This window comes from Gorilla gorilla, chromosome 22, assembly GCF_029281585.2.
Source record: "Gorilla gorilla gorilla isolate KB3781 chromosome 22, NHGRI_mGorGor1-v2.1_pri, whole genome shotgun sequence".
Taxonomy (NCBI): domain Eukaryota; kingdom Metazoa; phylum Chordata; class Mammalia; order Primates; family Hominidae; genus Gorilla; species Gorilla gorilla.
The window spans coordinates 43,259,773-43,274,759 of NC_073246.2; the positions used below are offsets into that span (position 1 = coordinate 43,259,773).

The 14,987-nt window shown below is 52.8% G+C and overlaps 1 protein-coding gene across 24 annotated transcripts in view; it reads left to right on the plus strand.

Annotated features, from left to right (window-relative positions):
• The window catches only part of MX2 (MX dynamin like GTPase 2), a 48,088-nt gene that overhangs the window by 9,319 nt on the left and 23,782 nt on the right, over positions 1-14,987 (plus strand). For 9 of the 24 annotated variants that reach the window (XM_019017898.4, XM_055373624.2, XM_063702565.1 and 6 more), the window contains 4 exons: positions 5,531-5,850; positions 6,484-6,676; positions 9,537-9,671; positions 11,928-12,082. In XM_019017898.4, coding sequence (XP_018873443.2) covers positions 5,602-5,850; positions 6,484-6,676; positions 9,537-9,671; positions 11,928-12,082 — 732 coding nt within the window. In that variant the 5' untranslated portion in view covers positions 5,531-5,601. Of the gene's footprint in view, positions 1-1,630; positions 1,697-4,837; positions 5,139-5,530; positions 5,851-6,483; positions 6,677-9,536; positions 9,672-11,927; positions 12,083-14,987 lie in introns of those variants that run through there. The other 15 variants (XM_063702577.1, XM_063702574.1, XM_063702572.1 and 12 more) reach the window with 5 other exon arrangements.

The window sequence follows — 14,987 nt, forward strand, 5'->3', positions numbered from 1 at the left end:
TCAATCATTATCTGGTCTCGTCATCTTGAGTGAAGCTGTCCACTCCCAAAGCCGACTGCTTGGTCCGTAGCTCTTAGTTTTTGCATCTGGAGGCTTTTGTGGTTAGTCTTGGTTTGAGGTCATTTGAGCTGATCCATTGGTCTGGGTTTGTTGCCTGTTTCTACTGACTCTCGAGTACTTGGGTCAACACCTTGGATCTTGACTGCCCTGGCATTTGCTAGGAGGACCTGAAATGGCTCCTTCCAAAGAGGTCTGAAAAGTTTTTGCCTTGAGGTCTCTTCCAGCGGACCCACACCAGGCTGGAGGTCAGAAAAGTCTGGCCGGCATTTCCTCTGGCTGGCATTTCCTTTGGGCACGAGACTTGGTGTGTGAGGCTAATCCTTGACAATGCTTAACTGCGTACATGAAATGGAGCAGAGCCAGGCCTTGCTGGAGTTACTCCTGGTCATGTACAGCATCCGGTTATGATCTCATGGGGTGCTGGACTAAGTGAGCACTCAGAGACGGTCACGCCAATAGCCTATTATATCCTCTACCTAGGAGTTAAGGAGTAATCTTCTGCTTACAGATAGAGGCCAAGACCGCACGGCCAAGAAAGCTGATGGCAAAACTCAAAGCCCAGAGAGATGGAGGGTTTTTTATAGTTAGGGAATTTCAGCTTCAGTGTGTGATTGATTTTGTATTTTGCGAACACTGAGGGTGATTCAGACAGTGAAGTGTCTGTGTTAGAAGAAGGACCCTCCAGGACAGTAAGTCTATAATCTTTTGATAGGAAGATAGGTATTGTCCATGCTAAGAATAGAAAGTCTAGCAAGAGGTAGACTTGCAATCATGAACCCAAGGCTCTGAATCCTGTCTCACCTTTACAGTCTTGCCTGGGTTATATTTGTTGCAGATGAGATATGACTCTACCACTTCCTGGGCCAATTCCAGAAAATTTCCTGACCAATATGCATTGCATGTAAAACTTAATTTACCTTTTCCATGATGCAAACAATTATGGAGTAATTTAGCTAGGAAGGCTTATGGCACTCACAGGCAGGTGTTCTGAGATGACCAGATTCCATCTTTATTAAGAAACTATTTTTGAGATTGCCAATATTACTTGTCAGAAGTTTACATCGATTATTATGAGTCAATTATAAATGGATCCAATTTTCTTTCTGAAAGTTTGGTGGATAGATGTCAGTTACTATTTTAGAACTCTAATATAGTATTTGAAGCTAATTTTTTTAACATGAAGTCAGTAAGGACATCGCCCTTGACTTCTGGCATGGCTTCTCAACTAAAAGCTTCTACTTTAGTATCTCATACCTCCTTTGGATATTGGGTAGCTTCTAATAAGTTACTGATCCCTTACTCATTTTTGATGTGGACAATCACAGATGTCATAAATCCTCTGTGCTTCCGTAGCATCCCCAAATCATAAGCAGTTCCAAATGCCCATCTTATCTATTCTTGGTATAAATGTTCGCTGTTTTATCTCTTAAAATAATGTGACTTGAAGTCAGGACTACATCTTAGCCACTGGGAAATATCTCACATTAAGAGATAGAACATTCTGATGGGTGCATGACAGTTTCCTATGCAGGAAATGCTTTCGCCATTTTTATTGTTTTTTCCTCCACAGCCTTTATTAAGCTCCTACTGTATGCCAGGTACTTTGGGCTGCAGGTACAGCTGTGAAAAAAAACAGGTAAAAATCCCTGCCCCCCTGGGGCCTTATTGCAGCTGGGGAGACAGGAAACAGGCAGAATCCATCAGGAAAGATATCGTGTAGATGGTGGGAATGCAGCTTTTGACTGTTGCCTCCCCCATCAGATCCTTAGCGCCGAAAAAGGTGGCAATGTCTCCCGGCTGGGTGTCCAGAGCCTGGCACACAGCAGGCACTCAATGAATGTTTACAGAGTGGATGAAGACTCACATTGACTCAGGAACTGCGGCTCAGAGAGAGCAAGGAACCCAACCAGGGGAGCTATGGAGCTGAGGCAGATAAATTGGGTGTGGCAAGGGGGGTGTCTGCCAGGTCCAGGAGCCCCAGCTGTCACCAATGCATGATATGACTTTGGGTGAGCCACACCCTCTCTGTGCCTTGTTGGGAGTAGGCACTGGAGAGCAGGGGTGGGAGTGGTCATTAGGATGAGGGTGTCCTGGAAGCCCACGCCTGCCAGGGCCCTCCAGGCTCCAGGCAGTCTCCAGCCCGAGGCCCTTTGGAGTTGTGTGGCTCCCCCTCCAGCTGCTCTGGCCACAGATCTTCCTGCTCTCCCCAACTCCCCTCTGCCCTTCAGCCCCACAGCCGGCCATTAGCTGACTTGTTGACCATGACTTCAAAGCATCCAGAATCCAGTCGGCTCTCACCACCCCCTTTGCCATTGTTTCCAAAAGGGTGTTGCCCCTGGGCTTGTCTTTTAGAGCCCCCCAACGGAAGGGAGGACTTCAAAGACAGAAAGAGAGCTAGGCACCAAACCTCAAGCAGGCCTTGCTTTCCCAGACTCTCAAACTTAAAAAAAAAAAAAAAAAAAAAGCCAGACACAGACAGGCAAGCAGGTGTCCTCCCAGCCGGGCCTCGATGGCTGTATTGCAGCCCCTCCTAAACAGCAGGCAGGAGCCAGCCCTGGGACAGGCTCCACACACTCACAGCACCGCCTCCTGCACAGTGCAGTCCCTGCTCTCAGCCTGAGCAGGCGCAGCAGCCCTGCCCTCCCAAGAAAGGGGATGGTGAGAAGCCTAGTGTCCTCTCCACAGAGACCAGCGCCACACATGACAGCCACACGTGACAGTGTTGGTACCAGCACTCAGTCTTTGAGCCACAAGTGCTTATAAGATATGAGTAATAGTATGGAACCCTCCCACATCCTCAGGAAGAACGGTCAGCCCCATTTTCTAGATGTGAAAACTGACACCCAAAGAGATTTCAGCACACGCTCCGGGTCCCCGGGTCCCATGCACAGCCCTTGTGCTGGAAGGCCCCAACCCTACTTTCTAATTCTTTATCCTAAACCCGGATTGTGGGCCTTATCTTAGGGAGATGGTGCTGCCACCTGCCTGTGGAGGACACTCTGCCTTGGTCTAGTCCCACCCTGCCCCTCGCCGAGTGGAGCCTCCATAGAGGCTTGTGCGTGGCTTTGGGATCCCGGGCAGCAGGAGTAGGGTCTGGGCTGGTGAGCAGGGATGGGGAAGGCCCCGACAGCAGACCCCATGAGGATGACTGGGCTCCATCCTACGTGGACCTTCTAACGAGCCACATGGAAGCATGTCCATCTGAGAGGTGGGAGAAGGAGGAAGTTGTCCCCAGTTGTCCCACCTCAGGATGGGAGGTTGCCCCAGGGGCTGGCTTCCCACTCCTCCAGGCTGCCGTGCTGAAAGCCGGCAGGTGTCGCAGGTAGCAGATGTGGCAGGTTGCTCGAGGGAGAAACTCTGGACGCATGAGATTCAGTTGTACAGAGCCTGAGTCCTGTAGCCTGGCCCAACTGTCCCAAAGCCCCAGCACTCTGGCTGTGTGTAAACCTTACCTCTTCTTCATGCCCTTCCTGGTCCATGGCTGTGTCCTTTATTGTACCTGGTCTCCTTATCTTCAAGGGTGCCCATCACACCACTCTCCAGCTCAGAACCCTCCAAAGGCCTCCCTCACACCAACATACAATGCAAGACCTCTGCCCACATCTCGCAAGCCTTTTTCCTCCCTCTTTTTCAGCAGTCACACTGACCATCTTCCTATTCCCTGAGCTCATTCCGACCTCAGGACCTTTGCACATGCATTTCCTCTGTGGGAGAGGCTGGTCCCCACTTCCTCCAAGCCTTGCTCCTCTGCCCATTCCCAGGCACACCCTCCAGTGGGCACCCAAGTTACCCTCACCCCAGAATCTCAAGCCCACCACCTGTCTTTCTCCAGACACTCCCTTGTCACCTGGAGTTCCTGGTTGGTTGGTGTATTTGTTTTGGCATTTCCCCGCTAGGATGGTGTGCCAGGAGTGAGGGCTTGGTCTGATTTGATCACCACAATAACCACGTGGTGGAAAGTGCCTGGCACATTCAGAGTCGTACCCTTGTATGAGTCTGCTCAGGCTGCCATGGCAAAAGACCACAGACTGGGTGGCTTAGACAACACACATTGGTTCTTTCACAGCCCTGGAGGCTGGAAGTCCCAGATCAAGGTGTCGGCAGAGCTGGTTCCTTCTGGAGGCCCCAGGGGGAATCTGTGCTCTCGTCCCAGCTCCTGGTGGCTGTGGCAGAGGCCTTGGCATTCCCTGGCCTGGGCTGCAGCACTGCAGTCTCTGCCTCTGTCTTCACAGGCCCTTCTCCCTGTGGGTCTCTATGTCCCAAATCTCCCTCTGCCTGTCTCTGATAAGGACACCTGTGATGAGATTTAGGGCCCATTCTAAATCCAGGATGATCTCATCTCAAAATCTTCACCTTAATTATATCTGCAAAGAGTCTTTTTCCAAAAAAAAAGTCATGTTCCCAGGTTCCAGGTGAACATAAATTTTGGGGGGACTGTGGGGACACCATTCATCCTCCTAGATCCACCTTACTACTAGAGGAAAGGGTGATACAGTGCAAGCCAGAGTGTGGGGGGCTCCTGCCCGGAGCACAGGCCCAGCTCTGAGTCTTGGCTTAGGCGTCATTGGCCCTCCCGGATGTCCGTTTCTTGACCCTGAAAATCCAGATAAGGGCCAAATGCATAGGCTTGTTGTGAAGCTTAAATGTATATCTCAGCACGGTGCTGCCCTCATCTGAGTGCAGGCCACAGCCTGAGAACTGGGGCCCAACACCTGCTTCTCCCACACTCCCCTGGTGCCTGGCCAAGCCCGGGTGTGAGGCCATGTCTGTCTTCCAGCAGGCCCAGGAGGTGCTGCCTGTCATCTCTGCACACCTAATGGTTCTCCTGCCTGGTGCTGAGCCACAGAGACCTGATGCCATAGATGACACAGACCATCAGAAGTGACAAAGGAGACTGGGTGTGGTGGCTCATGGCTGTATTCCCAGCACTTTGGGATGCTGAGGCGGACGGATTGCTTGAGCTCAGGAGTTTGAGACCAGCCTGAGCAACATGGCAAAAACCCATCTCTATAAAAAATACACACACACAAAAAAACTAGCCGGGCATGGTGGTGCATGCCTCTAGTCCCAACTACTCGGTAAGCTGAGGCAGGGGGACTGCTTGAGTCCAGGGAGGTTGAGGCTGCAGCGAGTCCTGATTACACCACTACACTCCCCCACTGAGTGACAGAGTGAGACCCTGTCTCAACAACAACAACAACTACAAGTAGCAAAGGAACGTTGAGACTCTACTGGGAATGTGGAGTCCACTGCCCCCGTTCCCCAAGCCCGAGCCGGTAGAAATCCACTTGTGCTCTGTAGCTGCCAAGAGCCCCTCCTGCAGACAGGGGCCCTGCACTGGACCCCTGGTCTCTGCATCTGTGTGTAGGGGGTAGGTTGTAGGCTGGGGTGAGGAGGGGTTGGCAAAAGTGCCACCTCGGGGAGGACTTCTGGTGACCTGTGGGCCGCTCTCCCTCTTGTGTCTTTGCAGAGCTTGTCAGGAAGATTGGAGGTGCCAAGTAGCAGAGAAAGCATCCCCCAGCTCTGACAGGGAGACAGCACATGTCTAAGGCCCACAAGCCTTGGCCCTACCGGAGGAGAAGTCAATTTTCTTCTCGAAAATACCTGAAAAAAGAAATGAATTCCTTCCAGCAACAGCCACCGCCATTCGGCACAGTGCCACCACAAATGATGTTTCCTCCAAACTGGCAGGGGGCGGAGAAGGATGCTGCTTTCCTCGCCAAGGACTTCAACTTTCTCACTTTGAACAATCAGCCACCACCAGGAAACAGGAGCCAAGCAAGGGCAAAGGTAAGCCCGGTGGAGGGACATTCAGAAAGGGTGCATTCTGGCTGCCGGTGCAAGGGCTGTCATGTAAGCCCACCACAATAATAGAACCAGCCAGTCTGCTCCTCCAGCACAGCTGATGTCTCCAGCTCTCCTGGTCACGCCCAACAAGTACCAGGAATGTACACAGACTCTCCTGCAGCAACGGGCTGCTGCGACGTGGGTCTGGGGGCTTCTGTGTGTGGGGGTCCCCTTCCTGGAGCTTTTCTTTCAGCCTCCCCTGCAGCCATCACATTGCCAGCCCACCCTCTTGCCACCCTCCCCAGCTCTGCAGCCGCCCGACCCAGAACCTCTCCTCCCTCTGGCTGGAGTCTCTGCCTCTTGGAACTTCTTCCTGGCTCAGTGCTCCCAGCCCCTCCCTGGGAGGCACACCCTGCCCACCTGCAGCCAAATCCTCCCAGCATCTGCCCCTGTGAGGCCTCAATAGGAACAGAACAGAAGGGCCCCTGAAAGCAGCAGCACCCCTCCATCCACCTTCTCACCTCCTGTCTGCAACCCAACCTAACATCATAGCCGCACAAACTCTGCCACACATCTCCATGACACCAGGGACCCTATCAGGGGTCAAGGCAGTGGCATCTGTTCTGCCTTCTCCAGGGGCCCGAGAACAACCTGTACAGCCAGTACGAGCAGAAGGTGCGCCCCTGCATTGACCTCATCGACTCCCTGCGGGCTCTGGGTGTGGAGCAGGATCTGGCCCTGCCAGCCATCGCCGTCATCGGGGACCAGAGCTCGGGCAAGAGCTCTGTGCTGGAGGCACTGTCAGGAGTCGCCCTTCCCAGAGGCAGCGGTAAGTTCAACGGACCACCTTCCCTCCGCAGCAAGCAGCGCCACCTGTAAGCCACAAAGCTTCCCCAGGCACCAAGTGGTTTTAGAGACAGGCTGCTGGATGAGAGAGACCACTGGGAAAGACAGGATGCTGGGAGAGAGGCCGCTGAGAGAGACAGGCCACTGGGAGACAGGCTGCTGGGAGAGAGGCCACTGGGAGAGACAGGGCACTGGGAGAGACAGGCTGCTGGGAGAGACAGGCCACTGGGAGAGATGGGAAACTGGGAGAGATAGGCCAATGGGAGAGACAAGCCACTGGGAGAGACAGGGCACTGGGAGAGATGGGAAACTGGGAGAGACAGGCCACTGGGATAGACCGGCCACTGAGAGAGACATGCCTCTGTGAGAGACAGCCCATTGGGAGAGACAGGCCGCTGGGAGAGACAGACCACTGGGAGACAGGCCACTGGGAGACAGGCTGCTGGGAGAGACAGGCCACTGGGAGAGACAGGCTGCTGGGGGAGACAGACCACTGGGAGAGACAGGCTGCTGGGGGAGACAGGTCACTGGGAGACAGGCTGCTGGGAGAGACAGGCCACTGGGAGAGACAGGCTGCTGGGGGAGACAGACCACTGGGAGAGACAGGCTGCTGGGGGAGACAGGTCACTGGGAGAGACAGGCCACTGAGAGAGACACGCCTCTGGGAGAGACAGGCTGCTGGGAGAGACAGGCCACTGAGAGAGACACGCCTCTGGGAGAGACAGGCTGCTGGGAGAGACAGACCACTGGGAGACCAGCCACTGGGAGACACAGGCTGCTGGGGGAGATAGGTCACTAGGAGAGATAGGCTGCTGGGGGAGATAGGTCACTAGGAGAGACAGGCTGCTGGGAGAGACAGGCCACTGGGAGAGACAGGCTGCTGGGGGAGATAGGTCACTAGGAGAGACAGGCTGCTGGGGGAGACAGGTCACTGGGAGAGACACGTTGCTGGGAGAGACAGGTCACTGGGAGAGACAGACCATTGGGAGAGACAGGCTGCTGGGAGAGATAGACTGCTGGGAGAGACAGACCACTGGGAGAGAGGCCACTGGGAGACAGACCATTGGGAGAGACAGGCCGCTGGGAGGGACAGGCTGTTGGGAGACAGGCCGCTGGGAGAGACAGATCACTGGGAAAGACAGGCAGCTGGGAGAGACGGGCCGCTGGGAGGGCCCTAGGAGGGCAGCTTCTCAGGCCTGGTGGCAGGGGGCTGGATTCCGCATACATGTTTAAATAGCTTTCACTGCCCGTGTGTCAGTCAGGTGCAGGGACCTTGCCACCTCTTCCTAGTGGTCTTTGTAAGAATGTAGAATCATTTCTTTGATAAGTCGGTAAGTTTTAGGTGACAGGGGAAGCCTTCTTGAAGAATTGTCTCAATGTTTTGAAAACCTCTTATTTAGGATCATGATATGAGACACCTTTTCCTTGAACAAAAACTTTTAAAAGTCTGTTTAGAGTGAAGAAGCTGTTGTACATTTATAATTTAATAAAATAATTATAAAGGAAAATGATAAAGGCGGTACCCTCAGAGTGGGCACTGGAGAGCGTTTAGAAAGGAGTTTTTAGGTAAGCAGGGCATAGGGAAGCCAGCAAGAAGGGGGCGGGACAAGAAGGGGAGCAGCTTCCAGAACCCGAGAAGGAGCAGCGTGCAGGGGCCCTGGCAGGTGCAGCGGCAGCAGAGAGCGCCCAGCTCCTTCTCCTCCCTGGCTCCCCTCTCCTGCCACTGCTGCTTACTTCTCAACCCAACCAGAATGCTGGGGTGGCCGGGAGGCATCTGATGGTTTCTCCAAGGTTGCCCAGAGCAAGGTGGGGCTGCTGGAGGGCTGCCCGGACCCTACACAGCCCCCTGCAGCAACCGCAAAGCCACGGTGAGCCTGGGAGAGTGCCCCTCCCCTGGCCTCCCTGCTGCCACCTGCAGCCTGGTCCTTTACCCAGCACGTCCCATAAGATGGCCATCAGCCTGGGCACAAGGCAGGAGAGAGTAAGGGTGTGGGATGGCCAGTCCTTCTCCGTGCTCTGGGTACAGCATTTGGGGCAGTGAGACTACGGGGTGGAGAGTCTGAATGCCAGAGGGCAGGCACGGGACCCTGGGCGAGTCCCATAGTTGGAAGACAGGACAATACCTCCCTATAGGGCATGGAACAAAGGTCGTGGGTTCTCAGGGCTTCACAGCAGGAGCATGAGGGCCTCCACCCCAAGGAACTCAGTACCGCTCACACTTTTCCTGGGTTCAATGGCATTGGAGGATCCTGCCTCAAAGGGCACTATCAGGATTCCCCTTGCCCTTCCTTCGGGATGTCCAGCTTCTCCTCCAGGCTTTCACCACCTTCTTCCCACTCCTTGAGAGGGGTTCCATGGCCCCTGGATGGGTCTCACTGCTCCACATTCCCGCCATCCCCCACCCCCCACACTAACCAGGGCTGCCCACTGGGACAATTACAGGGCCTGGGGCAGACACCTGACATGCTGACTCCAGCCGCAGGAAGACGGGGAGCCTGGACATGTACCGGAGCCCCAGCATCTGCCTCCATCACTTCCAGGGCAGTGTGGTGGGGGCTGTGGCTGTGGTGAGGACTGTGGCTACAGCCACTTGCTCATGTCCATGGGAGCTCAGGGTGCTTACTCCGGCAGCGAACACTTCCCAAGGATAGCAGCACCTCCCAGGGCCCTGTGCCACTTTGCATCTGCTCAATCTAGACCCCCTCACCTACTACCAGGCCCCAGGGAGAGCCAGAAAGCGCAGACGAGGCCTTTGGGGACAGCAGGGCAGGTTCTGGGAGCGAAGGGCCCAGTGCCACTTCTTTAAAAGGAAACTGAGGATGTTTGGGGAACCTCTCGCTCAGGAATCGTAACCAGGTGTCCGCTGGTGCTGAAACTGAAAAAGCAGCCCTGTGAGGCATGGGCCGGAAGGATCAGCTACCGGAACACCGAGCTAGAGCTGCAGGACCCTGGCCAGGTGGAGAAAGAGATACACAAAGGTGGGCCCACATCATTCTGAGGTTCAGATCTAGCAGCCGCTCCTCTCACTTCCTCGGTTCCTTCTCCTCTTCCTCAAATCACCCCCACAGTGACCACTCAGCTCCTAGCCCCATGTGCTCCCACATGGGGCTGAACCCATTGCTGTCACCTCCACCATCCCTCCAGGTCCTTGTCCAGGTCCCCTCTCATCGAGCCATCACATGCTGAGGACCCTCTGGTGGCTTCCCTTAGCAGCCTGCAGCCCACGTGGCTGGCCTTGCCTGTCCTCTCCCCTTCCCCGCCAGCCCAGGCTTTCTCTACTCCACAGGGTACTCGCCCTCTCTTCCTTCCAGGTTTCTCCCCTTCACCTGCCCAATCCCTACTCAATCTTTGGATCTCAGGTCACCTGCGTCCCCTTTGGAAATGCTGCTGCAGGACCCCTGGTCCCACCCCAGCTGTCACAACCATGGCTTGTCTTCCTGAAGTTCAGCTCTAACCCTGGCAAGCCACCCTGTGGCCACCTTTCCTCCCAGCACCCCCTCCAAATGCAGACCCCGCTCACCCAGCTGTGGAACAAGTTTCCCAATGCTTGTTCTGGGCCATGGCTGATCAGAAAAGGCTCAGTTGCTCCTGGAGTCCACACACTTCTCCCCCGAGGGGCCCTGGTGGTTACGTCCCTTGGAGTGCACAGCCCTGCCTGCCCCAGGCACTGGAGCCTCTCAACCTCCCTAAAGGCTTCTCCCCTATCCTGCCTGCACAGCCTGTCCTGGACTCAGCCAGGATAGATGGAAAAACAATCCTGAATGTACTAAGACTCCCTGCAGGGAGGAACTAAGTCCAAGGAAGGCCTTTTGCATTACTGGATAGCAAACTCAGTGTCTGAGCGGGGACCCTTTAGACGACCCTGTGGGCTCAGCCCTTTCCCACAAAACCCCTGTCTACCTGGATCAAATGGCTTTCTGGAGGAATCCCTTCCCAAATAGAGAGGTCTTCACCCCAATTTCAGTGTTCGCCCCTCTAAAACAGAAGCTGCTGGATACCCTTGATTAGCAAGTTTCCTAACTTCAAATTGCAAAAGGTCTGCACCCTGGCTGTGCCCACTACAGCTACTGTGGTGCTCCCAGGACATCTTGCAATGTTCGTTGACATCTGTCTGGAGTCTCGCCAGCTGTGAGCTCTGTGGGGCAGGGCCAGGACAGCTGTCTCTAGCAGGCCAACAGCACACCATATGTGCAGGCTTGGTCAAAGTTTTGGGTAAGAATGAATAGTGAGGGCCAGGCGCGGTGGCTCAAGCCTGTAATCCCAGCACTTTGGGAGGCTGAGGCAGGCGGATCACGAGGTCAGGAGATCAAGACCATCCTGGCTAACATGGTGAAACCCCGTCTCTTCTAAAAATACAAAAAATTAGCCGGGCGCGGTGGCGGGCACCTGTAGTCCCAGCTACTTAGGAGGCTGAGGCAGGAGAATGGCATGAACCTGGAAGGCAGAGCTCGCAGTGAGCCGAGATCGTGCCACTGCACTCCAGCCTGGGCGACAGAGCGAGACTCCGTCTCAAAAAAAAAAAAAAAAAAAAAGAATGAATAGCGAGCAAACCCAAGACAAGACATCTTTAGAATAGCATCTTGGAACCCTCTCCACTGCTGGTGGGAATGTAAGTTGGTGCAACCACTTTGGAAAACCATCTGGCAATCTTCACTAAAGCAGTTGGCAGGAGGCCATACTTCCTTACCTTGTGGACTTCTCCATAGCTACTTAGTGTCCCTGTGACATGGCAGCCAGCTTCCCCTAGGGCTAGTCATCCAAAAGGAATCAAGGAGGAAGCCATGATGCATTTAGGAGCTAGTCACACACCATCACCTCCACTGCATGTATTCATTAGAAACAAGCCCCTATGTCCAGCCAATAGACTGGGCGCTTTTGGAGGGAGGAATGTTGAAGGATTTGTGGACATATTTTAAAACCACCACAGCACTCACTGGAAAATGCTAAAAAGCAGGAGGAAAGAGAACAGAACCCATCCGCAGTCCCATAGCTAACATACCAGAATCTTTTCTTCTCGTCTTTTGGAAAGTGTAGGTCTGTGTACCTACATATTAAACAGCCATCTTGGTGGCTTCTGAGATCCCTCTGCAGGCTTCTCTGAAATGTTTTCTAAACACCAGGGACCTACTGAAGCTCTCATACCCTGGAAAGAAGCAGTCATTACCTTCAGGAACTGCTTCCTCACAGGGATCATTAATGAGGGCTCTGGGTTTCTCCCCTCCTGGCCTCCATAGCCCAGAACGTCATGGCCGGGAATGGCCGGGGCATCAGCCATGAGCTCATCAGCCTGGAGATCACCTCCCCTGAGGTTCCAGACCTGACCATCATTGACCTTCCCGGCATCACCAGGGTGGCTGTGGACAACCAGCCCCGAGACATCGGACTGCAGGTGAGCCCTTCTGGAATTTGGGATTGGGCTCTGCTGAAGTGGGGGAAGGGTCAGAGGTCCCCAGGGTCCTGGTGTACCTCCTGGAGCCTTTACACTGAGGGATGAGGATGGAGTCTCAGGTAAGACCCGCCCAGGTGGGGGCCTCATGCCCAGGTTCTGACTTGGGCTTGACAAGTCACAGAAAAAAGAGAGTTGGACTCCAGGGGACTGGCAGGCATTTGGGATAGTGTACGCCCTGCCCAGTCATTCAGGACTGTGAGCCCAGTGTGATCAGTTGTGATCAGTTGTGCTGATAGTCAAAAGCGGGCAGAAATTTGGATTTTTACATGAAATCTGTCCATTTTGGCAATATTTTAAAAAGTGAATGTTACATAAGTCAGAACATGGACTGCGGTCCTGGTCTGGGCAGGAGAGGCACAGGGGTGAGGGAGGGCGACCGGGCAATAAGGACATACATCAGCCAACAGCAGGGCTGTGGCTTCTCTGCCAACAACCTACCCATCTAAACATGAGGCCAGGCACAGTGGCGCATGCCTGTAATCCCAACACTTTGGGAGGCCAAGGCAGGAGGATCACTTGAGGCCAGAAGTTCTAGACCAGCATGGGCAACATAGTGAGACCCTGTCTCTGCAAAATATAAACAAAATTAGCCGGGTGCAGTGGTACATGCCTGGGGTTCCAGCTACTTGGGAGGCTGAGGTGCTAGGACCACCCAAGCCCAGGAGGTCAAGGCTGCAGTGAGCCATGGTTGTGCCACTGCACTCCAACCTGAGTGACAGAGAGAGACTCTGTCTCAAAAATAAATAAATAAATAAACCTGAGGTTGCCTGAAAACATAGTCCTCGCTCAGGTGCCTGAATCAAATGTGGTCCAGGAAAACTTGTGCACACCCTGTTTGGGTTAGGCCAGTCCCCGGATCAGCCCTGTCATGCTTTGGCAAGCCAGCTCATGTGGAAATGAAGGAGACAGAGTCGATGCCAGGGCAGGGGAAGGCTGGGGAGATGAGGCCCTCCTTTGCTAGAACTGAGGCCACTTTCCTGGCTTCTTCCATTTTGTGGGAGACAGTGGCAGTGTTGACAACCCAACCACAACCAAATTAAGGGGTGGCAGCCCTAAGAGCCTCCTGGGTGGGGTCTTCACTAGCTCTGCTGTTTGGGGCAAAATCTTGGTTAGTGATCTTCCTCAACATCCAAATCGCCATTCTCTGTCTCTCTAAGAGCAGGGAAATTAGCTCGTATCACTTGCTGAGTTAAGTGATGAATTCCATATTTCTTAGCCCTCCTAGGAGGGTGGCTGATTCATCCATCAAGTTATGGGATTTCCTAGAGACTGCAAAAGATCCTTGGGTGGTGATATGGTTTGGCTCTGTGTCCCCACCCAAATCTCATCTCAAATTGTAATCCCCACGTGTCAAGGGAGGGACCAGGTGGGAGGTGATAGGATCATGGGGGTGTTTTCCCCCATGCTGTTCTCGTGATTGAGGGAGTTCTCATGAGAGCTGGTGGCTTTAAAGTGTGGCACTTTCTTGTTCTCGCACACATTCCCTCCTGCCGCCTTGTGAAGAAGGTGCCTGCTCCCCCTTGGCCCTCCCCCATGATTGTAAGTTTCCTGAGGTCTCCTAGCCATGCTTCCTGTTAAGCCTGTGGAACTGCGAGTCAGTTAAACCTCTTTCCTTTATAATTACCCAGTCTCAGGTAGTGTTCTTTATAGCTGTGTGAGAACGGACTAATACAGGTGGGATCAGAACACACTTCCTCCTGCCACTCCATCCTCTCCTCTACGGAGGATACACATGATTTGGTCTGAGACAGTTTGATCTCAAACAATTTCATCAAAAGCAAGTTGGTTGAGATGGCAAAATTTTTCTGTTGTTGTAAATATTGGGGGAAAAATGTGTGCAGTCTCTCTAAGCTTTTCATTTATGTTTCAGATTTCTAAAGGGCTTTGTTTCTCTACATTCTTTTACTTCTAATTATCAGCTCATAATTACAGCCACGTGCCCTATGGGACTGGTTAGTCCCTAACAGTGAGTTATGATGCACATTGTACAGTGTGCTCAGTTACCAAGCCTTGACCTGGTGACCAAAAAGAATTCTATCTGAAAGGGTGGCAGTATATGAAAACACTGCCAAGTGAACAAGTGTTTTATAAAAATTAATTAGGTCCCAGCTACTTGGGAGGCTGAGGCTTGAACATGGGAGGCAGAGGTTGCAGTGAGCCAAAATCGTGCCACTGGACTCCAGCCTGGGCCACAGAGTGAGATTCTGTCTTAAAAAAAAAAAAAAAAAAAGAATTAAAAAAACTAATTAGGAATAAAATGCCCTACCTTAAGTTTCTTTTGTTTCTTTAATTCTTGCTTAAATCATTACAAAGGGATTTTGTTATTGAAATTGTCAAGATAGAACAGGAAGAATAAATGTTATTTTATGCCCCATCCCTGTTAACATGGAGTATATAAACCTGCAAGTGGCCTTCTGTGAGTGTGAGTGTGAGTGTGAGTGTGTGTCTCCTTCCCTGTCTCACTGTCTTATCATCCATGTGTTTACTGGAGTAGCACTTCTAATTTCTTTCAAGAATTTTTCCTTTTTACTCAACACTTAGCTAACGGGTTGGCACAAGAAGCTTAGCTTTTGGCCTTAACATGCCTTTCTCACTAAACTCAATCATTTCTAGCTTTTAATTTAAAGTAAGAAACATGCAACTTTTCCTTTTAGTTGAAGGAAGGCCACTGATGGTTTTGCTGTGTCCCCACCCAAATCTCATCTTGAATTGTGGCTCCCATAATCCCCACGTGTCGTGGGAGGGACCTGGTGGGAGGTAATTGAATCATGTGGGCAGGTCTTTCCCGTGCTGTTCTTGTACTAGTGAATATATGTCTCATGAGATCTAATGGTTTTATGAAGGA